At 35.3% G+C, this 27,318-nt stretch overlaps 1 protein-coding gene and 1 pseudogene across 6 annotated transcripts in view; one reads left to right on the top strand and one right to left on the bottom strand.

The window, feature by feature from the left end:
• Positions 1–350: 350 nt before the first annotated feature.
• SLC38A9 (solute carrier family 38 member 9) overlaps positions 351–27,318 on the bottom strand; it is a 104,849-nt gene continuing 77,881 nt past the window's right edge. For 4 of the 6 annotated variants that reach the window (XM_007195597.3, XM_057540683.1, XM_057540682.1 and 1 more), the window contains 5 exons: positions 24,547–24,653; positions 14,664–14,777; positions 12,932–13,080; positions 9,116–9,205; positions 351–7,915 (listed from right to left, as the gene is read on the bottom strand). In XM_007195597.3, coding sequence (XP_007195659.3) covers positions 7,750–7,915; positions 9,116–9,205; positions 12,932–13,080; positions 14,664–14,777; positions 24,547–24,653 — 626 coding nt within the window. In that variant the 3' untranslated portion in view covers positions 351–7,749. Of the gene's footprint in view, positions 7,916–9,115; positions 9,206–12,872; positions 13,081–14,663; positions 14,778–24,546; positions 24,654–27,318 lie in introns of those variants that run through there. The other 2 variants (XR_009007147.1, XR_003621799.2) reach the window with 2 other exon arrangements.
• On the top strand, positions 16,208–20,319 carry LOC103003853 (40S ribosomal protein S20-like; annotated as a pseudogene).

Consider the following 27,318-nt stretch of genomic DNA (forward strand, 5'->3'; position numbering starts at 1 on the left):
CAGACCACAGAGTTGTTTCAAAGTTTATAATGTAGACTAAATAAATAGGTCTAAAAGGGGTGTGTGTGTGTGTGTGTGTGTGTGTGTGTGTGCGCGCGCGCAGGGGGTGGGGGGGGCGCTTGTTTAAATGTTTGTAGATACTTTAATAATATATTCAAAGCTATGTATAAGTGGTATAGAAGTTATAGTAGCTTTTGGTTATTATTTTTATAAATCAATAAATACTAAAAACAGAACTACTATTGTGTGAGGGTCCAAAGGATTTTGTTATATTATCAAAAGTTAAAAAGTCCTTATAGTTAAAGTCATGAGAAGTCAGTGAAAGATATTTTCTTTTTTAAGAAAAAAAACCTTTTATTGCTTTTTTTCATAAAACATGATACATTTAAAAACTTTAGAAAATACAGATAAACAAACGAGAAAAGAAACACCCAATAGTCCTAATACCCAGAGATGCCCAATATTCATGTTATATAAACTTCCAAATATATACATATATATACACAAATGTTTTAAATTCTATACATAATTGTACTCTCTCTTGACTTATATTTATAAACATCTTTTTGACACTTATTACATATAGGCATCTGCATCATCATTTTAAATAGCTAAACAGTATTCTATTGATGAGTATTCTATAATTTATCTCCTATTGTTGGACATTTAGGTTGTTTCTAATTCTTCCATTACAAATAGTAAAGAGATAAATATCTCTTTGTGTTTATATAGCCACACCTTCCAATTAGGACATACATCTGGAAGTGAGTCAAAGTATATGAGCATTTTGAGGCTCTGATGCATACTGTCAAATTACCTTCAGAAAGTTTACACCCACTTTTACACCAGCCGCTTGTGTATGAGTGTTCATTCCCATACCTTTTTCAGTGTATAATAATAATGTTATTATTATTTTAGTATTTGACAAGGAGAAAGCATTTTAAATTACTTTTCTACTGAGGTTGAACCTTTTTTAAAACTGCTTCAAGGGATAATTTACACTTCATAAAATTCAATGTAAGTGTACAGTTCAATGATTTTAGTAATTATATAGTTGTGCAACTATTACCATAATCCACTTTTAGAACATTTCTATCACCCTAGAAAATCTCCTCCACATAGCCATATACAGTGAATCCCTGCTCCCACCCCCAGAGGCAACTGCTATTTTGCTTTCTGTTCCTATAAATTTGCCCTGTCTAGACATTTCATATAAATGAAACTGTTAGTCTTTTGCATCTAGCTTCCTTCACTTTCATAATGTTTTTGAGGTTTATCCGTTAGCACAGATCAGTATTTTGACTCTGAACTTTTAAAATCTTCATGTTAACTTGCAGTTGTTCCTCTGAGAGCTGTCTGTTACAAAGGCCCTTGCCCATTTTTCTACTGGGGCACTGAAGGATTTTACAGAGGGATATAATCAGGGTCATGTTACATTAAGAGAATTCTAGCAGCACTGGGAAGGATAACTCTATATTTGCATTTCCAATTCTAGGACAATCATCAATACGTTTACTGCATTGAATTATGCTTTATCTACCTACAATAAAGAACTATAATATGAGCTACAAAGAACTATAAAATTATAAAAGGTATAATTATTTGAATAGTTTCCTCTCCTTAAGGAGTGTCATAAAGTTCTAATTTAGTCTCTTAAAAAAGAGACTTAATTGTGCAAAGTTGATTTTACTTTATTGTAGTGAAAACAGGTCCCTTCCGGGACAAAGTGAAGTATAAATAAATAAATGTCACCTTATTCTAATGTTGCTTTTGGTGGCTTGTTTTCTGCATCAAGAGCCCTTAAAATGTTCCTCATCTCTAAGATTCATTGAATAGGTATTTGACAAACAGTATCTTTGAACTCTATTATTTCTGTAAAGTTAAAAGGAACACCCCCCCCTCCCCGCTGCAAAACCCATCCCCAAGTAAAAACTCTCTAATCTAAAAAAGAAAAATGTCCTATTGTGATCCCATATTAACCATTACTGAATTTGTATCCCATGCTATTTTGCTAAATCCAATTAGACTCTTTCAGAAGTAAAGGCTCAGATCTAGTAAAAGTTGCAGTTCTTAAAGGTGGCAGAGGCACTCAAAGCTTGACATATCCGAGTGCTGAAACTTTTCATTACACCTCCTTCGGTCTTCTAAATCCCGTCCCCAGAGCTGTGCGGATGATTTACCTTAAAGCTAAAAAAAGTTAAAGCAAGGGATCCTCACTTGTATGGGGTTCTTCCTAATTTTGTATGTTTTTCCTTAAGAGGGTAGAACAAATTATATAACTTCAGGCCCCACTAAACCTGGACCTGCCCTGTAACCAATGACCTCTATCCCCCATTCCAAAGGTTCTTTGTAAGTTGGTCCTTTACTTCATGGCTTGAGTATAGATAAATTTCTACAAGCCTTCTTTTATTAACAGACATCCTTTTAGAAAGTTTGTCATGCAGATAATAAAGTAACAACATAAATGATTCACCTAGAACCTCATCACTTCAACAGGTAACCCACATTTATTCTTCTGTGGCCCCTTCCAGTATTTGTCCACATGTCTACATAACTTTGTGTGATTATAATCAAAGTTTTATCTTGGAAAATGACCAGCTGCCGGAGTTCAGAGGGTGGGCAAGGATGCTGACTGTCAGGGCCACATCCACCTTGTTCACCACTGGATACTCTGTGCTTAGCACAGAGTCTGGCATCCGGTTAGTACTTAAATATTGGCCGAGAGACTAATTCTGAACCAGATTGGCCCAATTTTTTTTTTTTTTTTTTTTTGGGTATTGAACTCCAAGTAGAAACGAAACACTCTCAAAAAGTAGCAATTATTGTTTTCCATTAAAGTGGAACCCTGCCTCATTAACTGATTGATTAAACAAGTGTATATTAAGTGTCTGTTAAAACCAAACACAGTTGGATTACTTGGGACATCAAGAGAGACCCAAAGGAGGAAAAATCTGCAGAGAGTGTGCCCTTTCTAATCCCTATCCCAGCCCTGTACTTTATGGCCTGAGATGAATAAGGAGAATGGAGGAATTTTTAATCTTTTAAAAAGACATAGCCTTATTTTATCTTTGCAGAAGAGTTGAGAAATATAAAAAAAAAAAATGACATTGGGGAAAAAAAGGAATTTCACTTAAGGCAGGCAGAAGATAAGAGCTCTCTATTGCCTTAAATGGCTCTGTAAGATTATGATACTAAGCTCTTTGCCAGAAACTGGGCTACACTTATCTGAAGTGCCACATTCATTCTGAAATGCTCTTAGAGGGAGAAGTCACACAGTTTATTGTCCAAAAGGGATGATCATTTTAGGTTTTGGTTAACATACAAAGCATACACCTTTTTTTTTTTAGGATCTAGAACATGAGGGAGGGCATGTAAGACATGCATCGGTCACTTGAGGGACCTGATGTGACACACGCAGAGTCACTTGAGAAGTCTGACCCTGCAAAAGATGGACTCCTTCTACCCTGGGGTCAGTGCTACTAGGCAATGTCATTTCCTGGCAAAGTTCAATTAAACAAAATCCCAGAGTCATTTTTCTTCAAAATAATTTTGATTTAATTTCTTCTTTTATATAAAAAGACAACAAATTACATTTCAGAGAATAGCGTTTAGGTTATGAGGTTCCCGTCAGAGCTGTTTTGCAATACATGTTTACATAATCTGAAGTGAAGTCGGCAGTCGACTGTGAAACTGGGGCCAGCCAGGCTGCCTTGTGCGCGTTCCATTTTGGACAACAAACTAATGTAACATTCTATTGTTTAGGTGTCAGCTAGATTTGGATTTTCTTTTGCACGTTCGAACTGGGATGAGAAAACAAACCACCACCACATCACCACGACCAGATTCTAAAAAGCAACAGGTCAGTCCTTTGTAAAGAAAACAAGCAGCATCAATATTTTCTGCTCTAATCAATGAGCCCAAACATTTGACGTTTTGAATACAGATAAATAAGTCAAATTTTTGGAGAGAAAATCTTATAGAATCTTTCTGTTTGTACTGCCCAATGTGTTACTGATTATTTCCCCTATTGACCAATTGTACTTTGCTGTCCAAGATTCACACAAGTGAATCTTGCAGTGTTAAAATGCAAAGAGAACAATAAACAGTATACAGAGGCAGTTAAATATTTCTTATAAAACTTATCCTAGAGAAAATTTGCCAAAGTAAAAGCAATTACACTTTAGAAGATCCCACTTGATGGTGAATGTGTCAAACACCTACAATTTTGTACAGTTATTAGGAGAAGGCTGAAAATGTGTCCTTGCAGCTTTACCACTCAGCTTCCTTTACCTGCCCTCCCTGAGGATCCCGACTGGAAGGGATCTGTTTCTCTTTGTCTGAAAGTGCCTTGCGTTATAGTCAACTGTAGGCGTAGTTCCTTTACTAGACCACAAGTTCCTTTAGGATATGAGTGATGTCTTATACATACTTGCCTCCTCCAAAGTACCGAACATGGCAGTGCTGGGGGCTCAGGACAGGCTGCCTCAAGATACACCACAGTGGCATAGTGATTATTTTGAATTAAAGTTACTTGAGAAAGAGCTGGTGGAAACAAAAGACATTAAAAAACACTCTGACTTACCCCTTCCCCAGGAAAGCGAGAAATAAATCTCCCAGGTGAAGGTATCCTCCCTATACCAGGAGGCTACAAAGCGTCCTTATCACCCGAGTTAGGGAACTCAAGGCTTAAAAAGCTGTACTATACACAAATGTTGTTACTTCTTCATCAGTTTGCTCCCTAGCATAAGTTAAATCTTCACAAATCTTTCTTTGTCTAAAAATGATATATGAACAGCTTGCTTTGGTCACTTCGGGGGTCCCATTTCTATGAGAATTCTACACATGCAAATTAAATTGTTTTGTTTTGCTTCTTTCTCCCGTTAATATGTCTTGGGTCAATTTAATTATTAGACCAGCCAAAAGAACTCAAGAGGGAATGGGGGGAAATTTCCCCCTCCCTGATAGTAGTTATTCAATTATTTATGGAAATGAGTAAGTCAAAATACAGATAAAAAAATTCTCCTAATGAACTCCAAGTAGAAACCAAAAACTCTTCTGCCTCTACATTTAGTGGCTGTATTGTATTTGCAAAATATATTTAGTGTAAATGAAGTGAATATTTCCCTCTAACACAGTCCCTTTTTGTGGGTAAGTTTATTCTTTTTCCAATACATTTTTTGGGTGTGATGATGAAACTGATTTTGGATGATCATCCATAGGTGTCAAATGTCAAAGCATATTTCTTTGTCCTTTCTGGCAATAGTATTAGCATACCACATATTCATCCAGAGCCTTTCCAAGGAAGAACTCTCTAAACAAGCTATTTTAAATTTTATAATGTCTTCAGTTATGTGTTAAATAAGCTAAATTCAAAGAAACTAAGATTAACCACATCAGAGCAAAAAGTGAAAGAAATTTAATTAGAAAATTCAAAGAGATGACAGCAGAGAAAGTCTAAAATTAATTGTAATATAATCAGAATGAGATCTCATCTCATCATTCTAATTTGTGAGCCAGGACACATGTACACAAAGAGTTTTCCGACCAAGCTAATTAATAGGCCAAAGGAGCTGGTTTTGTGAAGAAAAACCTAAGGAGGCAAAGTCATTCAGCATTCAGCATAAGTCTAACATAGGATTTTGGAAATTCTAAATCAGCAAGTCTCTTAAAGAAAACAAAAAGCAAATATCACGTTGCTTTTTAGTTTAATCAAAAATGCATTCATTTTCATATTCACTTTGATAATTAAATGTGCAAAAATATATCAAATCACTTTTCTATGTGTTAAAACATTCAAGTATATCATTGAAAAAAGGCAATGCAACTTTGTCTCTGAAGTTTTTAAAGACAAGAGAGGCAACTAGAGATAAACAAGGATTAAGCCTGGAAGATCTCTCAAGGTCTGGCTTTTGATTCCTATGTCTCTAACTAAACAAAACTCTCAAATCATAAAGATGCAGAGGCACAGAGACACATTTTCTCCACGCCTTATATTCCTGTTCTAAGAGAGGTTAACACAGGGATCCAGACACGTAATGCAGAATTTTCTAATTACCTAACTTCTACCAGCAGTTTCTGCTAACAACAACAACAAAAAACTTCAGAGAGACTGTCTCTCCCTCAATAAACGTAACTAAGTTCAAGTACATATTAAGGTTTGTAGAGATGAAATGACATAACTTGAAGATTGACTTTAAAATGTTTCAGTGGAAGAGAAAAAAAGGGGGATAGGTGAGCAATGCGGCAAAGTCTTATAATTACTAAATGTAGGGGATGGGTATGGGGGGATTTATCATATTATTTTTTTCTACTTTTGTGTATGCTTGAGAACTTTCATAATGAGACTTTTTAAAAAAGAGCTTTAGGCAATATAGTTCATCAGTATAGGTATGGGTCTATGGACCAGATAGAAAGCTCTGCTAAAAGGAAGAACGGCTGGTCTTGAATCTGGGGCACTTTACCAGGTTTAAAAAACCATTTCACCTGTCTTTCTCAAAGGAAGGAAAATAACACAAATCTACACATTATCTTGGGATGTGTATTAACACAATACACTGTTTAATGGTATCATAAAATTAGAGAAATCTAACTTTTCCAGCTGAACATGGAGGCTATATTACATGAAAGACATGGATTTAGATTTTGGTTTAGCTTTTAGTTTGAAAGAAAAAGAGGAGAGTGCCAATCAAAGAATTCAGATTCCCTAATCCTTTTCTCAGATCCAAGTAGTTTTTCTTTTGGGGATTTAACCTCTACCCTGACAGTTACAGAAGTAAGTTGAGGGGGTCATACTTTGAACAGAAGTAATCCTTTCCTGTGTTGAAGAAATCACTTTCACCCCCCAGCAGAGAATACACTTTTAAGGAGGCCTCACTCTTTCTGGCCCCTCTCTATTCCCTTAACGCCTCATATATCCCTCTCTTCCATGCTTCCTATATTCTTCCTCACTGGTCCTGACATCACATCCTATGCAATCCTCAGGGGTCCAAAAAGCCAAAGAGCCCCCTGGGTCTATGAGGACAATCATACTTGTTCCTATGCAAAATGTGGCTTGGGGAACTGGAACTGGATTAGAAACAAAAGAGGAGTCAGATAGCAACAAACTCTCTCCTAGTTCCTTTATTTTACATAAGTTTCATGACCATGGGGCCTGTGCTGACATTGCTTTTTTTTTTTTTCCTTCTTTCTTTTTTAAAACAGAGATTAAGGGCTCACGTAAGAATTCACTCTACTAACACTGATGTCATGGACACTTCTTTTTTAAAATGAGGTATTTGGTTTACTGTCCAAAACAGTAAAGGTTTGGGCAAACTGCAGAAATGATATAGCAAGTAATAAAATAAAAGTGAATCACTGAAACATAAAACAGAAATGGGATCTGGCAATATAGTTGCTCTGACACTCTGAGAATCATTATTGTAGCCAGAATAAACCCACCCACCCTGCATCTCTAAAAGCAAAACCCAGCATGATTTTTCCTAGGGGCATACATTTCTACTCAGAAAAGACAGTGAGAATGAAGAGATGAGTGAATACGAAAAAGGTAAAGAGATTAAGACCACTCTTACTGCCCTTTTCCCCATTCTAACAAGAATTACTTATTAATGGACCACTATTTCCCTTGGTTTCAAATTACCTTAGGAAAACATTAATAATTACGGCAACAACAGCACTTACAAGTGAGTTTATGTGGGACTGTTGTCAGAGTTCAAAACACCATGAAAGATCTGGAGAAGACAGTTGACTATTTCACATAAAAAACTGAACAATTAGGTTAGCCAGGCCCAAAATAATGATGAAAATGTGAAAGATTAACTTAGGCCATGTTAGACGCTCTTCTTGGTACAGGGAAATTATATAGATGAGAGATGGATATATGAATACAAAGGCCAGGCCACATGCTGCTCCTGAATATCTGCAAAATAAAAGCTTTTGGGTTAATATTCATCCTGCGTTTTTCTGATTTACAATTATGGTAAATATAGTACAATTTAAATCCTCCTCAGTCTGATATTACAATAAAATTGTTTTTGATTCATTTGTTGTTGACATAAAGCATTTGAGTTTAAAACTTATTTTACTTGCTAAGTTAATATAAAATATTATTTCCTGTTCATCTTTATAGCATCTGCTTGACAAAGAGTTTTTTATTCATCTCTCAAATCTCCCTAGTTCCTCTGTATCTCAGTGATTATGGCTACTTCCTCAGAAACATCTGGAGATAGGCTTCCTACCTTTGATCTTTTATAAACTAATTATAAATTCTGAGTTGTTGAAGGACTGCTAGCATCTGCTTAAGACTGAGAGTGCCTCCTTGGCATTCAGCATAATTATCAAAGATAGTAACAAAAATACCTAAACACATGACAGAGGAACCCATACTTTCTTCTCTCCTTCCCTATACTTAGTTTTCTTGAAAACAGGTTAATGGGAACTTGTAAATCCATTATATTCAATAAGCATCAGGCTAAAAGTCTCCCCTTTTGTTTCCTGCTACTTTCTTAGGTAAGGGTCTTCCAAAAAGTGACCCAGTCCTGCTCTCTACAGGTCAAGGAAATCAGATTATTCTAAATTTCAGTTTTCCGTGAGAATCTGAGGTCACAAATATATTCCCAATCTACTCAACCTATCACAATGTATTTGGAGAAAGGATATTAAGGAAAGAGCCATCTGGGATCTAAACTCTTACTTTATGACTACAATTGACACTGAAATATGTTCTTGAGTAGAAAGGGATTAAGAAAGTTAGGACATAGCCTTGACATATTAGAGACATTTGAGGTACCCCAAGAAGTTATATATTATATATTAAAAACAACTTTATTTTGGATAAAGAAAAAGGAATACAGTGGAAAATTATGAGAAAAAGAAAAAGAGAAGGGGAAAGGTAAATAAGGCTAAGGGATAATGGGACTTCTAGAGTCAGGAATAGGCAGAAATGGAAGATAACGAGCACCTTAACTGATACCAGGGAACTACATTTGAATGTTACCGGTTTTAAATACTCACAGGAATTTTATACAATTATATCAAAACAACAACTACAACAACAACAGGAAAAGCATAAAAATAAAGACCAATATATGAAGGGGCAAAGTTCCCTTACAGGCAGTACCTTATGATTCCTCCTATGTTTGGGTAGAAACAGGCCATGAGCACGCCAGCTCCCACAATAACTAGATTAAGAATCAACACGTGGAAAATGCTAAAAGTTGAGAAGAGAGTTTGGAGGAAGAAAAAATATAAAAACAGGCAAATTATAACAATTAATATGAGAATAAAATTCATTATTATCATCTTTAAAATGAGAATGTCTTAAACTTGACAATGAAATTACAGCATAAATAGAAGGCAACAATAGTACTCAATACTGGTGATGGGACAGTGATACTGGCCCTTTTGTGCAATTATATAAATAGGTTAAATTTTGTAGGAGCAAACTGGTAGTGTGTATCAGGGTTCACATTCTTTGACACATAATTCCATTTGGGTGGAAAATCATAAGAAAATAATTGAAAAAGCTATTAACATAAAGATATTTGTGAAAAGACAGAAGCATCCTAGATATATGGCAGGGTAACAATTTACTTGATGGAATATATTAAAAAACATTAAAAATAAGTAATCACCGTTACCTAGATGGTAAAAATCCATCTAGGCAACTTGAGGAAAAGTTAGTTAGATTTTTACTATACAAGAAAGTCTGAAAGCACTTGAAAAAATATCAGAAGGAAATACACTGAAACGGGTGTATTGACTGTGTTATAATTTGGGATTTGGGGTAATTTTTCTTTGTTTCTATATTTAACAAATTTTATGTTTTACAATATTTCTTTGTAAAGTGTTTACTTTTATAATTAGAAAAATAAATTTTATTAAGGGGTAAGGCAAAATGGGCAGGTTTTTATTTTTCAGATTTAGTCATTTAAAGCTATTCAGTATTTACCATGAATAGAATATCTGCTAAATAACTTGAACCAGATGTTAACAATTCAAGGTTTGGGAATCACTTCTGGACACAAATAAACATAATGTAGATGGAATACGATGCTCAAGAAATAACTCCATTTCCCCCAAAAATGATCCTTAAAAGCCAAATTTACACATCAAAGCAACATTTTGAGCCCAAGTTATCAGAGGTTAATTAATCCTAGGTATAGACTACAGAAAGAATTAAAAATAAGGAAAATTATTTACACAAATAAGTGGTTAGTCATCCATCTTGATGAATTACAAAGATATTCAGGCTTCCAGATCTTACTATTTATCCAGAAACTCCAACCTTAAAATTGTTTCAGAGCTTTGAGAGAGACATTGGTTGGACCTTTGTTATTTCTATATTGTAAAAGGAATCAATTTTGTGTATTTTCCAAAGTAGTGGTTCTCAAAGTGTAACCACGAACCCCAGGGAAGTTCCTAATTCCCTTTCAGGAAGCCCTGAGGTAAAAATTATTTTCCAATCAGACAAAACATTACTTGCTTTGCAAAAGCATTGGTGGGTAAACTGCTGCCCCCTTAGCATGGATAGAGGCAGCTGCACCTGTCTGTATTCTATACTGTATTCTTTACTGCCAAACACTCTCAAAAAAAAAAAAAAAAGTTTTATTAAAAATTGTCCTTGATAAAGGAGTAAAAATTATGTTTTATTAAATCTCATACTTCGAACATACATCTTTTTAGTATTCTGTATGATCAAATAGGAAGTATATAATAAAGCACATCTGCTGCATACTGAAGTAAAAAGGTTGTCTTGAGGAAAAGTACTTGTGCAACTGAGCTGGGGGACAACCCCGCCGTTTTATCCGAAGACCGCTATTTTTACTTGAAAGGCAGACAAACTATGGTTCTTCAGACTTGGGTATTTGACAGACATTTTCTTGAAAATGAATGATATGATCTTGTCATTTCAAGGAAAGCAACTGGTAGTTTGTGTTGCCAATGATAATATTTGAGCTTTCGAGTAAAAACTAGAATTTTGGAGAGCTTGTATTTGCCACCATGAGAGCTCGACAGTTTTCCAATAAATATCTAAAGACTTTTGATATTAATGAATGTGGGTTTTGAAGTGTGCATAATGAAGTGTGTCAACATTTGGAAGATCTACAGAACTCACTGAACCAATATTTTCCAAAGGACTAACCCTGATGTTATAAAATCATGCATGGCTAAAAGATCCAAAGTGTAAGATAGACTAATGGATTTTAATGTAACTGAGTTTCAGATTCAACTAACTTTTAAAAAACTACCACTTGTCAAGGTATGGCATAATATCAAAGAAGAATATCCACAATGATCTGAAAAGGCTATTAAAAGTACTCCTTCTTGTTCCAACTATGTGTCTATGGGAGGGTGTATTTTCTTCATATATTTAAACAAAAATTACACATTACAACAGAATAAATGCAGAAGAAGCTAGGAGAATCCAATAATCTACTAGCAAATCAGACATTAAATCAGTTTTAATGTCATTAATCAGTTTTGAAATGTAAAAGAAAAGTTTTTTGAAAATCATTATTTTTCAAAAATGTTATTTATGTTAACAAGTAATGGTTTTATTATTGCTTTTTAAATAAATTAATAAACATTTAAAAAATTCTGTTCTAATTTTTCATACGTTAAATATTGATGGATATAACCCACATAAGCTAAAGTTCCTGGGGGTCCTCAAACCTTAAAGGTGTAAAGGGGTCCTGAAATCAAAAAGTATGCTCCAAAGTATGCAGTCTGTAGAGTACTTGTAACTGTAGGATAAATGATAATATGTTCTTGGTGGCAGGGGAAGAAAAGTAATGTGAACACGAAAGGGAATTCCAGACTTTTTCCAAGAAGAAAAAACATTCTAACAGCCAACATTACGCAAAATAATGGCAGAAAACAGGAATAAGGCATTTACCTAGAATGTTTTTCATCTATTACTTCTTCGTATTTATTTTATTTTGGTGAATGTAAATATAGCAGGGTGTATAAACACAATAGGAATAATATTTACTGAAATCCAATGTGAAAACTGTAGCTGCTATTGTCAATGCTAGAAGCCTGGTAACTCTTGATTTCTGCTTTTAAAAGCTTTTGTGTTTTTAAACCTACATATTTATAACTAATTATTTATTAAATGAGGGGAAAGACTGCATTAGTTCACTTCAAATAAACTGGTTAAGACCACTTGTTTAGCTGGTTACCGTAAATGTAATTTTGTTCAAATTTTATCCAAAAGTTTTCTTCATTTAAGATCATTTATTCCCAATAAAATAGGTCAGGGTTAGGTACTTTTTACTAGAATGAATCTATAATAAAACTTAATTAAGAGTAGGAGTTAACCAGGGGTCCACAAGGAAGTTTCAGGGAAACCTGAAGCAGCATATGGAAACTTCTCTTGGATGAGGGTGACTAGCTTTGAACAGATTTTCAAAAGGACTCACAACTCCTCCATTACCAATAAGAGATTAAAAATTACAGCAGTAGTTACAGAAGCAAATAAGAAATTAAACTTGTTATGTATCTCACCTTCAATCCTAAACAATGATCATTTATGTAAAAATGCATGAATGTAAAATATACAAGTAAATATCAATAACCAACAATTAAAAGAGTTGCTTCTCATTAGCCATACAGGTCCTACATACTATTAACTTCTTGGCGAAGAGTAGATTAATGGCGACTAAATCATAAGATAAATATAACTGGTATCAGAGCTAACACAAATACACAGGAAGGAATTAACTTTAAATCATTCTGGACAAGGGAGAGGCTTCTATTTTTAAAGCTCTTCTGGGACAAGAACACCAAGGATCTATCCTTGGTGTTAGGCAAATTTTTCACTGTTCATTAGGCAAATTTTTATAGCAAAAGGATCAGTCACATTTTAAACTGACCTGTTTGCACAGTCATTTGTTGCTTGGCACATTTTGCTGGTCAAGAGAAGAGCCCTTACCTAGGATAAACGTCACCGAAGATAGGGCCCCACAGCTGGACACGAGCCAAGTAGCCTAGGAGTGGATATACAGTCATCATCTGGAACAGCAGGAATATCCTTGCAATGAAGGACAGGATGTCACTGCTAGGGAAGTTGTCTAAAAAATTCTAATCCAAGAAAGATAATAATGTTACAAATCAAATTCAGTATATACAAATTTATAAAATGGAATTTTTTTCGCTTCGTTTGAACATGGGTGCCACTCAAACTGTGGTTTGTGGACGGGCGTCCATCCACAAACTGTTTGTTAGCTATTATTCTTCAATGAGCTAAGTACAGAAATTGAAAGTAAGTGTTTGGAAACTTAAAGACATTTGACATTAGAATAAAAATGTGGCATTTTACAAAAGTATCAGTCTGCAAATGATTTGATATTGAAACAACAACAACAAAGAAGACCTTGTCCACCACTGATAGTCTGAGAAGTACTGCTCTATAAGGTTCAAGCATAAATTTGTTTGAATAAATTTAAATAGCTAATTCAATGCTACTTCATCCTTAATAGTTCTCTTGCTTTTCCTCCTCTGAAACACTGTAGCACTTTCAAAGTAAGATTACAGAATAAGGTGAGAGTGTATCTATCACCTACTATCATTATTATGTACAGTCTATCAATAAATAGAAAATAATTTATTTCTCCTTCCTTTCATGATTCTTTTCTCCATTTTCGTTAGGCATCTAAGAAAAAAAAAAGCTAATCACTCAGATTTTTTTTTCCTTGCAAATACAAATACCACAGATATTCTCATTCCCAAGGGAGTGGGCTTTATATGGGATTGTTCACATCAGGGGAATTTTCAGCAAACATTTGGCTGCCAAGCCAAAGAACTTCTGGAATCAAGGAAATCAAGAGAACATTTCAAGCTATCATAACAGCAATAACTCAAACCTATTTATCTTATAAAGATGAGAACATTATTACCACTATTATGCTGAAATAACCTTTATAATTCATCTGTAATAAATCATATTATATACTCCACTACACTCTATTAGAGGAATTTCTTCTGCCTAGAAAGAAAATCACCTGTGCATGCTATTTCTTGTGAGAAATTCTTCAGTTACATAAAACTAGAGATTACACTATTCCCAGGTTTATGACAGGCCAAAGCAAAGAAAATATTATTTATGGCAACCTTTTCGCAAAAGAATGTTTCTTTTATTCTTTCTGTCTCTCCCTCTGTCTTTTTAACAGTCAAATAGTCTTTCTTTGCTTTGATACTTGACACATAGTACCAACCTATTATTACGGACTGATGAACTAAGACACCAGTTTATTCAAGACATTTCCAGATCTGGACTTTGGAAAATAAGGGAATTGAATATAGTGTCTGTGGAGGGTTTATAAATTCAAGACTACTGCTAGTACAATTCCCCCCCCACACAGAAATACTATGCATACAATAGGAATCATTTATTTGAGGACCACAAGGTGCCAGCATGCAGTAGGTCTTCTCAGAGTCCATCTGAAAATCTATGGAGCATCTATTATAATATTTAATGGAAGAGGAAACCGAAGCTCACAAAGGAGGGGGAAGGTGCTGAAATTCCCACATGCACGGTAAATAGTAGAGATTGTATTCAAACTCAGGCCTGTCTGGTATTATATTTTGCTACTGTATCACACTGCTTGCTCTGCAGATATGAAGGTGTAAACAATCACACACAGAGAGGGTACACAGTGCCTTACCTGCTCTATACAATCTTTGGATAATGGTGGTGAAGGAAATGAAACAAAAACCAGGACTCCAATATAGAGATAAGTTAATGTCACCAGCATATAAGCAATGGACAAGTCCCTCACCTGTAAAGACAGAATAAAATTTCCACAACGTTGAATAAATGTTTAGTAAGTAAGTATACCTGAATAGGCTAAATAATAAGACTGACAAATAAACATAAGGTTTATCTTTTTGCTCTGTGTGTCTGTGTATACCTCCTGGGTATCCAGTTTGTTCAGAGAAAGTAGTTAAAATAAGATTCATGTACTTTACAATTAGTCTGACAACTTTTTAAAAACTATTCTGGAGTATGTAGAATAAGCTACCTGTTGGCAGACTTAGAAAGTTAACATAAATGGTGATTTAACATGACTGAAATTCTGACTTAATTTCAAAATGTAATTCATTTGCCAAAATATAAAATATTTAACTAAAATAATAAACTAAGGGACAACAAGAAAACAAGAATAGGCTACTTTCTGTATGACTTATGGAATTAAAAATTTTTTTTCTTTTAGTGAATTAACTTGTTAAATCATCAAAGCATGCCTAGACCAAAAGAGACTGGTATATATTAAAATATATTTAATAAAGAAGGAAAGCTAAAGCAGACAATAAACAGGTATTAAAGACACGCTTAATAAACCTAAACAGTAAACAAAAGGAAATCAAAAGGCAGCTGTTCAAACAGCTGCACAATGTTATGATTGGAACCAGTAAACAAATGCAGAACATTAAATAAAGTGGATTGCTTTCTTCCACTGCTGTTCCCACCCTCCCAACCATCCCCATGCAAAGTAAAAAGCTCCAAGATATTTAATGAAGCCAGCTGTCAGATCCAAACAGAACAGATCCCACAGCTTATAAATCTGGTCTCCATCACCACCAAAGTTATGGCCAAATAATTCAGCACAACTAAATTATGGCTATAAGCCTATTCACTTTTCATTTTAAACACATATTACTTTGAAAGCTAAGAAAACAGGTAGAAAAAAAATTATATACAATTTTGCTTTAGTTTGATACCACAGTAAGAAAACTGGACATTTGGTATTAGAGAACATTTCTGATTTTTGGGAAAACGTTCCTCCTTAAATGGGCTAAAGCAACAGTAGAAAGTTATAAACTTAAATGTTGATAAATTCACTTAAAAAGCAAGTAACTAACTATGAGAAATCCAAAGTTAGGTCTAAGATGACAATCAGCTTGAAAACAAAACAGGGATTTCAAACCCTAAATTAGACAGTGGATAGGCTATGGAACTACAGGAACCTGGATTATGGAGATTGCGTCCAGCCTTTTCAGAGTTTCTAATTGTGTAGGGTTGAAGAAGGAGAGGCTGACCAAACCTCCAGGGAAGTTCCAAAGTCTTTCCTCTAGTTCTTGAAGCTCTAGGGCCCATCTCAGGCTAGACTTCAGCCACCCCTTGGGTTGCCTGTTGGTCTTGTGTAGTATACACAGAAATGAACCAGGCAACTCTTATTTTCATATCAAAGGGTAGTAGTCTCCCATTATGACGTTTGAAAGTCATTCTACCCTCAACCTACTCAATGTCACTCAAGAACAAAGAAGTTTTGCAAAACGCAGAATCTTGGAAGGCCAAGAAGGCTGTGTCAGAGAGAGCTATATATAAAAAAGGACAGCTACCGTTTCATGGAGTCTAGCCAGTACACCACATGAGCAACATATTATTTGGGGCAGGTTTCCTGCAAAGATGTGTACCTTAGCAAACTTTGGGGAAAATCTGATGAAGATAAAAAGGCAAAGATGCAAGGGCTTCCTGATAAGATAGTTTCCCCCTTCTGCTTCCCTGTTCTTATAGCACTGCACACATATCTGAAATATAGCATCTACTACCCTATATTGTAATTGTCATTAATTTTTATTATAAAAGAATCTATATATATGATATGAGGATATCAACTGGAAAGAAAATGTTCTCTGACACCCAAAAAGTAGTCAAGGTTAATAGTTCTTCTATCATGCTGGTATTTTAATTTTTCCACATCTAAGTTGGTCCATACTACTAGACTATGAGACCCCTGAGGACAAGGACTGTGTCTTCTTCATCTTTGTATCCCCAATCCCCAGGACAATACCTGACACATAGTAGGAACTCAGTAAATGTAGGTAAAAATAATCATGCTGTCTACAATTATTAAGTGCTTCTAGGTACTAGGCTCTGTGCAAAGCACAGTACATATATTATCTCACTTAATGTAGGTACAATCCTTTTCTTCATTTTATAGATAAGTAAATTAGTGCAGCTAGGTTACAACACTTTTTTTTTTTTTTTTTGGTGGCATTGGGTCTTCGTTGCCGCACGCGGGCTTTCTCTAGTTGAGGTGAGCGGGGGCTACTCTTCACTGTGGTGCGTGGGCTTCTCACTGCGGTGGCTTCTCTTGTTGTGGAGCACGGGCTCCAGTAGTTGTGGTGCACACGTGGGATCCTCCCAGACCAGGGCTTGAGCCCGTGTCCCCTGCATTGGCAGGCAGATTCTTAACCACTGCGCCACCAGGGAAGTCCCTACAACATTTTTCATGGTTACACAGTGAACAGTTGGTGAAGTCAATATTCAAACCAAAGACTTTCTGGCTCCAAATTGCATGCCCTTAGCTACTACAATGGAGAGCTAACCAGTTTCTAATACATTTGTGTCATAGTTAATAAACAATAGTAAAGAAAACGGTGAAAGAGAGGTAACAAGTTTTGAGTAACAAATGATACAATAAAGCACACATATAGATGCAAGAGAAATACTATAATCAGAAAAGTTCTATTTCACAGTAGTATAAATGTACATTCAGTAGAACTAGGTCAAGAGTTACACATCTGGGGACTTACCTGGTGGCGCAGTGGTTAAGAATCTGCCTGCCAATGCAGGGGACACGGGTTCGAGCCCTGGTCTGGGAAGGTCCCACATGCCACGGAGCAACTAAGCCCGTGTGCCACAACTACTGAGCCTGCGCTCTAGAGCCGGTGCTCCGCAACAAGAGAAGCCACCACAAGGAGAAGCCCGTGCACCACAATGAAGAGTATCTCCTGCTCACCACAACTAGAGAAAGCCCACGCATAGCAATGAAGACCAACGCAGTCAAAAATAAACAAATAAATAAATTTATATATTAAAAAAAGAGTTACATATCCGTTTTCATCTGAAAATACTCTAAGGAACAGAAATGATATTTTAATATAAAAAGCAGCTGAGGTTTAGCACAATTCTGGGAAACATGCCACCTATGAAGAGCATGCACACATGTGGGCTTTGCTATTCTCTGGCTTGAACGCAAGCCATCACTATTCTAGGCCTCTTAAAAGCCTGTTTAATGGAAAATGGTGGAAAAAACCATCTTTTAGAAAATGAGGCTCAAAGTAAAAAAATATTTAAAAACAGGCACAAGTGACCATATGAACTGGTAATGTGTCAAGAATCCTACACATTAATAAGGTAACTTATTCTGCCTCACAAATAAGCAGTGGCTAGCAGGGCTGGCAGTAGAGAACTAATGACAGGAAGAATGACAACTGGGACACAAGTGGGTCTGGGAGCACATTCTGTTTCTCAAATACGTTTTATAATCTATCTGTTCCACGTACTGTTCATAGTGAAAATACTATCCAGTGGAGCATTTACTAAGAAAATGACAGACCTATCCCAAACATTTACATAAAAACTTCTGCTGATGTATATAGTTAAGTAAACTACACAGATTCATAAGAAGCAAGAAGTGAATAATAAATTAAGATATAAGGTATCTCAAATAGTTTTTAAAGAAGTAAGCAGGGCATAAAACTAAACAAAGATAGGCAAAACAAAACAAAAAAAGCACAATATAGGTTCTGATTCAAACATGATGAGGAAATTCAAACAAGATGAGGAAATACCATATCCAGGATGGTTATAAAGAATATATATTCTGATGATAAGAAATGAGTTGGATGATCTTCAACTCTACAACTTTTTTTTGGTAAGGTATGCCTTGCTAAAAATAGAAATTATATCTCATTTAGTTATACATATAAAAAATTATGTTTGGTGGAAAAAAACCCATGAAATTAAGTCAAATTTGGAAAACCTGGAAGATCTGAGCACTACACCTGTTTAGGAGCCTCACTGTTCTCCTTCACAAATGTCTTTAGATCCATGTCCAACTATAGTCTATATAGAAGAGAATGAGGCCTTTTTTATTCTTATATCTTCTTTTCTATTTTTAAGCTTTTTTTTTTTTACTGATCTGTGAATGACTAACTCAACATCAACATTAAGAATTCAGAGTTCCTGACAAGCTTCATATTTTCTGACTTAAATCTCAAGAAAATATTGTATCATGATATTAACAAAACATCTGTGAGTCAAATTACTTACTGAAACCTGATTAAAAGTACAATCATTAAATAAATCAAATGACAAAGTTTTTCTCAGAATATAGTACCCATTTAGCTTAAATTATGCAATATATAAGTATAGTTAAAAGGAGAGTGTTTATATTTACAAGTATTTAAAATGTTTAGAATTTTGCTGGCACACAGTGTTTCATAAATACTAGCTTTATCACTAGTAATTATTAATATTTTAAGAAGTTAACATGAAGTATAACTGAATTTTTGAAAGCTTTTTTGGGCCACATTTTGGGCCACATTTCATATACTAGTTTCAATCAATTAAGACAGTAAGAAGACATCATCCATTTCAACTTTTATTTTTAAGCCTTTAAAAAAATATTTTCCACAAGTGACAAAAGTTGAGTTACATTTCATTAGCTGAACCTCACATACTAGTTCTACAAAATGCTAGTCCCAAAACTCAACAGAAACAAGAACTCATTTTATGGTATTTACATATGGAATACGGATTTCAAGGCCCATTGAGTGTTTCTGTAGGAAAGGCAGGCAGGACTCTTCCTATGTCCTTCGGGGACTATGAACAGGAACATTCATCTCTCTACCCAGTCCGGAGCTTCTCACACTGAGGAATGCACACCTTCAGGTAAACTGGTGTAAATTTCCAGCAAAGCTCTTCCTCTTAAGAATTTCCAGGAGCAAAGCTAAGTATGGACAGTCCTCTCTTTTCATGGTACTATGAGACTGTGAAGGCACCTGGACACCTTTTTTGAGGAAGATGCCTTAGCAGCTGCAGCACAGCTGGGGTCGGTCTGCTCCTGCTCCTGCCTCACCGCTGTTTGCTCTCACCCAGGAACAGGTCAGTCAGGAAGCTGCGCTGCAGCAAAGGCTTGCAGATACTGGGAAGACCCCTTTAACACCTCACCAAGGGAGAATTACTCCATCCAGCCACAACATAAAATCTCTGGAGAAGGGATGTGCTGACTCGATCAGAGGCACAAAGGAAAAAAATCTAAAAGTGAAAGGACCAGTTCAGACGCCAACCAAGACTCTGGGAGTCACTACAAGAAAAACTCTTAGAGATGAAGGTTCTAAGGTTTTTCAAAGTTGGTTCCAGATGAAGATCTGTAAGTGATTCATTGACTTGTACAGTCTTTCAGAGATTGTTAAGCAGATTACTTCCATCAGTACTGAGCAGTTGAAGTCACCATTGCAGATGCTTATATCAACTATTTTAATAGATTAATGGTTGTTAAAAAAAATGACCATGCAGTGCAATCATAATAATCAATGGGAAAAATTATGATTGTTCCATGATGCTTCCTCTTTCTCACGGTATAATTGTAAGAGCAAACTTCTTTTCTATGCTTTGGTGAACTGTCATATTCCTTTCTTCTAAGTTTTCATCAGCTTCCAACATTTCATTTTTTGTGCTTTCAATGTCGTGAAGTATCGCTAAGAATTCCTTCAATGTGAAGTTTTTTGATAGTGTTACTTCCTCTGGGACATCTTCATCCTTTTCATCACAACCACTTTCCTCATTCATGTTGATAAGTTCACCTTCCCTAAGTTCCTCTGGCTGCATACCTAGGGTCTCTCGAATGGCAGCAGTGTCAACATTTCCACAGTCAAATATGTTTGATTCAAATTTCATTTCCAGCATTATTACTTTTTGTTTCATTTCTGCACTTTTGTGTTTGTTTGCCAATTTCCTCGATTCTCCATTTTTGTAAAATATAATGTGGGTTTACCACCTGGTGACAAGGAGGCAACTGAACTATCTGCTTTGTCCTCTGGGTGTAACGTGAATAATAGATGGGCAGTGACCAACCTCTGACAGATTTTGAAAGAAGTGGTGTGACTGATAACTGATCATGTTGTGCATCTGTAATTTATAGAGTGATTTATGAACTGAAGGGCTAGCAGTTACTACTTTATGCAAGTACTCATAGTTCAAATCCTGTGGCAACCTAAATTTGAACCATGTGGTTAGGGGGTACTGACATAATTTAACTAAGCCATAGTAACTGAAATTCATGCATATGGGAGCTGTGCAAAGTGAAGTCTGCCTGTAATTTAACTCATTATTTTCAGACTGTTTTCTAGTAAGACAAACTAATTATGAGCACAATAAAAATATGCATGAGTGTTTAAGATAAAACATGAGAGTTCACTGAAATTGTGTTCTTCACCCCTAGATACCCAGGGTATACAAGGTGTTCTTCTCTGTCATTAAGGGGACTTTGGTGGTAAAGTTTGAGAAACACAGCCTTATGGATAGAATGACCCAATATACATGAGAATCCAACTTCACAAAATGTGTTTCTGTGGTACTTGGTCTAAGCTGGCATAGTTGATAAGGATAGATAGGTGACTTGGCTGACACCAAGGTATACACTGTTAATGACATACACTATTTCCTGTAAAGATAAAATAGATATTTTCCACGTATGTCTAAACTTCCTAAACTTGTGGTAGGCAGCTTAGTTCAAGTGGCAATGAGTCAGGAAATTTGTGAAGGAGAGGAATTTAAGAGTAAAGGCCATAAAGTATATCCTCAATTTTCCCTCTACACCCCAAAGTTCCAAATGATTATTTAGGATAAGTAACATTTTCTTCCTATTCCCTCAAAAGATTCAAAACTGTTTATGACAAAAATACAGTAAGACTAAACATTTCCAAAATGAAAACCCTATCTAAAGTGTGAGGGATACAGGGAAAGATAAAAGCTCTAAAAATACATTTGCCTAAGAAAAGTTATAGAAAAAGATAAGAGAACTTAATACTTTAAGTTTTCTAAAAGTCAAAGCAAAAATAGAAACAAGAATAGTAATATGACCCTTATTATCAAACAATGAGTTTATTAAGAGAAACTTTTTCCTAGCCTTGAACACAGAAAATTTTCTCTCCACAGTCTTTGTATAAAGGATGTTGAGCAATTTAACAAAGACTATCCCAATTACAGTTCTTAATAAACAGTGAAGCAACATTCTGCATATGGCTTTCTTGTATTACCCTGAAACCTTGGTAAAAAGCCACTTTTAACATTAAAATCTAGTGCAGTGATGAGAGAAGAGAGAAAGAAATAACTGATGTGGTTCAGTTATATATTTTTCTGAGACTCTAACATTAATATCATAGGAAGAAATCTTGGAGAAGACTTAAGATGTTCTCATTGCAAAACAAATTTAAAGGCACTAGAAAAAATCTGCGGGATACTCTCTCCTGTTAACAGAAAGATCCAGTTTGTAAATGTCAGGAAAGCAAGGGTAAGAGAGGTAGAAAAGCTAAAAACTTCTAGCCCCTACTAAACACCAGGTCATGTTAAACACTTTTCCTATTTTATAATATTTGATTATGATTAAAAACTTGAGAGGCAGGTATCAAATTAGGCTACTTTTATATACAAAGAAAATGAAATTTGAAGATCACCAAGTTAGGAAGTTGGGAAAAATCAAGATTTACTCAATTTCAACACCACTCACAGGTAATATGCCAGTTGTATGTAACCAGGTAACAATAAAGATGAAAATGGAAGAGCTTGACTTATATTCTTGCCCTAATTTGAGACCTAACTTCCTTCTACTTAGTAGAAAGGCCCTCATAATGACTCTGCCAAACATTACTTGAAGACTTCTCAGAATCCCCAGGCACAGTGAACTCTTCTTTCATTTGTAGTTCAGTAACAATTGTATAGACTCCTATTAGAACTTCATCATTTTTGTTTACATGGTTAGAAGCTATCAAACTGAATTCAAATTGTACAAATAAGGCCACAGGTAACTGGTTAAATTTTTCTTCCTTTGGGTTTAGTTTGCTCTTCTTTTTTCCAGTGTCTCAACATAGAAGGTTAGGTTATTGATTTGAGATATTCTTTTCTAATGTAGGTGCTTACAGCTATAAATTTCCCTCTAAACATTGTTTTAGCTGCATCCCATATATTTCAGTATGTTGTGTCTTCATTTTCAGTAATCTCAAAGTACTTTTCTAATTTTTCTTGTGATTTCTTTCTTGACTCATTAGTTATTTAGGAGTATGCTGTTTAATTTCCACATATTTGTCAATTTCCCAAATTTCTTTCTGTTATTGATTTCTAACTTCACTGTGGTCAAAGAACATACTTGGTATGATTGCAGTCCTTCCAAATTTATTGACTTGTTCAGTGACTCAGCATATGGTCTATCTTGATAAATGTTTCATGTGCATTTGAAAAGAATGTGCATTCTACTGTTGTTTGAGAGAAGACTTTTATAAATGTCAATTAGATCAAGTAGGTTGATAATGTTTTTCATGTTTTCTATATCCTTACTTATTTTCTATTTGTTCTATCAATTATTAAGGGAGGGGTGATGAAATCTCTAATTATAATTGTGGATTTGTTTACTTCTTGCAGTTTTGACAGTTGCTGTTTCATTTACTTGGAAACTCAGTCACTTGGTGCATACATGTTTAGGATTATTATGTCTTCTTGATAAATTGATCCTTAAAGATCATCATATAATGTTCCTCGTTATCTCTGGCAGTACTCCTTGTTCTGAAGTCTACTTTGATATTAAAACAGCCTCTCTTGGGGCTTCCCTCATGGCGCAGTGGTTAAGAATCCACCTGCCAATGCAGGGGACATGGGTTTGATCCCTGGTCGGGGAAGACCCCACATGCTGTGGAGCAATTAAGCTGGTGCGCCACACTACTGAGCCTTTGCTCTAGAGCCCACGAGCCACAACTACTGAAGCCCGTGCGCCTAGAGCCTGTGCTCTGCAACAAGAGAAGCTGCCGCAATGAGAAGCCCACGCACCACAACAAAGAGTAGCCCCCACTCACCGTAACTAGAGAAAGCCAGTGCGCAGCAATGAAGACCCAACACAGCCAAAAATAAACAAATACAAAACAAACAAACAAACAAAAAAACCCCAGCCTCTCCACCTTTCTTATGTTTAGTGTCTGCATGGTATATCTTTAAAGTAAATTTCTTGTAGACAGCACATAATTACGTTTTGTTTTTTAATCAGACTGATAATCTCTGTCTTTTAGTTGTAGTCTTTAGACTATTTTTAATGTAATTATCTATACTACTCGGTTTGAATCTATTATCTTTCTGTTTGTTATCTATTTGTCCCATATATTCTCGTTTCCTTTTTCCTGTCTTCTTTTAGATTACTTGGGTATTTTTAAAGATCTTATCACCACTATTTGCTATTATCTATACATCTTTTTTTTTTTTTTTTAGTGACTGCTCTATAGTAAACTATGGCCCATGGGTGAAATCTAGACCACTGTCTGTTTTTGTAAATAAAATTTTCTTGCAACACAGTCACCACCCACTTGTTTACATATTATCATTACTTTCATGCTACAATAGCACAGCTGGGTCATTGTAACCACATGGCCCACAAGGCTTAAAATATTTACCACCTGAATCTTTACAGAAAAGTTTGCAGACCACTGTTTTGTAGTTTAAATTTAAAAATTAATATCTGGTAACAAAAGTCAATTCCTCAGGTAATTACTCACATTGTTTTCTTGGTTCTTGTTGTTCTTCAAGAGGGTGATAATACAATTATGAATAAAGAAAGCAAGGGTAAGCACCCCAGTCAGCTGTGGAAACTGAAATCTTATCTCTAGGAGAAAAAGAGGGGGAAAAAAACACATTAAAACTGACAGTTGGAAAATGAATATTAGTAGCTGAAAGTTGATTACTAAAAATCAGTTGTCTCTGTTTTGTCCAGGGAATAAGAATATTAAAATGTCTTTACAAAGTTCCTCAAGGCTAACATTATACTAACAAATACTTGAAAAGGGAGAGAAAAGGAATCAAGAAATGACTACTCTGTGAAGGTACTTTATATCAGTTATTTCTGTTTGAGGTCATACAACTAGTATGTGGCAGAGCAAGATCAAATTCAGGGTCTGTCTGATTAAAAAATGGGCAGAACACTATGGAGAACAGTATGGAGGTCCCTTAAAAAACTAAAACTAGAACTACCATATGATCCAGCAATCCCATTACTGGGCATATACCCTGAGAAAACCATAATTCAAAAAGAGTCATGTACCACAATGTTCATTGCAGCTCTATTTACAATAGCCAGGACATGGAAGCAACCTAAGTGTCCATCGACAGATGAATGGATAAAGAAGATGTGGCACATATATACAATGGAATATTACTCAGCCATAAAAAGAAACGAAATTGAGTTATTTGCAGGGAGGTGGATGGACCTAGAGTCTGTCATACAGAGTGAAGTAAGTCAGAAAGAGAAAAACAAATACCATATGCTAACACATATATATGGAATCCAAAAAAAAAAAAAAAAGTGGTTCTGAAGAACCTAGGGGCAGGACAGGAATAAAGATGCAGACGTAGAGAATGGACTTGAGGACATGGGAGTGGGAAGGGTAAGCTGGGACGAAGTGAGAGAGTGGCATGGACATATATACACTACCAAATGTAAAATAGACAGCTAGTGGGAAGCCACATAGCACCGGGAGATCAGGTTGGTGCTTTGTGACCACCTAGAGGGGTGGGATAGGGAGGGTGGGAGGGAGACGCAAGAGGGAGGAGATACGGGGATATATGTATATGTATAGCTGACTCACTTTGTTATACAGCAGAAACTAACAAACCATTGTAAAGCAATTATACTCTAATAAAGATGTTAAAAAAACTAAAAAAAAATGGGCAGAAGACCTGAATACACATTTTTCCAAAGAAGATACACAGATGGCCAACAGGCACATGATAAAATGATCCACATTGCTAATCATCAGAAAAGTGCAAATCAAAACCACAATGAGATACCACCTCACATCTCACACAAAATGGCTATCATCAAAAAATCTATAAATAACAAATGCTGGCGAGGATGTGGAGAAAAGAGAACCCTAGTACACTGCTGGTGGGAATGTAAATTTGTGCAGTCAATGGAAAACTAAAAAATAGAACTACCATATGATTCAGCAATTCCACTGCTGGGTATTTATCTGTAGAAAATGAAAACACTAATTTGAAAAGATAATGCACCCCAATGTTCATAGCAGCATTATTTACAATAGCTAAGATATGGAAACAATCTAAGTGTCCATCAACAGATGAATGGATAAAGACGATATGGTATATATATGTATAATGGAACATTACTCAGCGATAAAAAAAAGAACGAAATTCTGCCATTTGAAGCAACATGGATGAACCTAGAGAGTATTATGCTTAGTGAAATAAGTCAGATAGAGAAAGACAAATAGTATATGTTATCACTTATACATGGACTCTAAAAGATAAAACGAATGAATAGAACAAAACAGAAACAGACTCACAGATATAAAGAACAAACTAGTGGTGAACCAGTGGGTAGAAGAAAGGGAGGAAGGGCTAGATAGGGGTATAGGATTGAGAGATACAAAGTACTATGTATAAAATAAATAAGCAATGAGGATATATTGTACAGCACAGGGAGATATAATCATTATTTTGTAATGGAGTACAAATATATTGAATCACTACACTGTACACCTGAAACTAATATAATATTGTAAATCAACTATACCTCAATTAAAAAAAATTCAGGTGTCTGACTGAATTTGTCTGACTCTAAAGTCCTTCCTCTTCCATTACTTGAATTTGCCAGAAAAATACTTAGAAAAGTAATCAGGGAAGGGAGAATTTGTCATTTAACATTCTTCAATGGCTAATCTAAAATGCATTGCTTAAAAATACTGGAAATAATTTAAATGTCTACATAGAGGGGAATGACTAAACTATGATGCAGTTGCTCAGTGGTATATATTATGTAAGAATCATGTTCCAGAGAAGGATTTTATGCTACAGAAAATGTTCATAAGTCAAATAGCATGTATAATACAATTTTACTTTTATTTTAAAAAGTGTGTGTATGTGAAAAAAAAAAAAAAAAAGACTGTAGAGATAGCCACAAAGTGTAAATAGTGGTTATCCCTGGTTAATGGAATTTATTGTAAATTAATCACTTACCTATATTCTCTAAATTTTCTACAATAAACACAATAAATATAAAGTTACTTTGAAATAAGAATAATAAAATAACATTTTAAAAGCACTGCCAATTTTTGTCTTTAAGGTTTGCTAATATAAAAATGAAAAAATTTCTTTTATGTAGAAAAAGACTATGATTTACTCAAAAACAGTGCTGCATCTAGGCAAAGGAGGTGGCAAAGTGGAGGCCAACCCATCACAAGTGATTCCTTAGTGTAAAAAGTAGGAATGAAAAAAAAGCCCCCTGGCTTTTTACCATAATATTTTAGGAAAGG

The sequence above is a fragment of the Balaenoptera acutorostrata genome, chromosome 2, assembly GCF_949987535.1.
Source record: "Balaenoptera acutorostrata chromosome 2, mBalAcu1.1, whole genome shotgun sequence".
Classification (NCBI taxonomy): Eukaryota; Metazoa; Chordata; class Mammalia; order Artiodactyla; family Balaenopteridae; genus Balaenoptera; species Balaenoptera acutorostrata.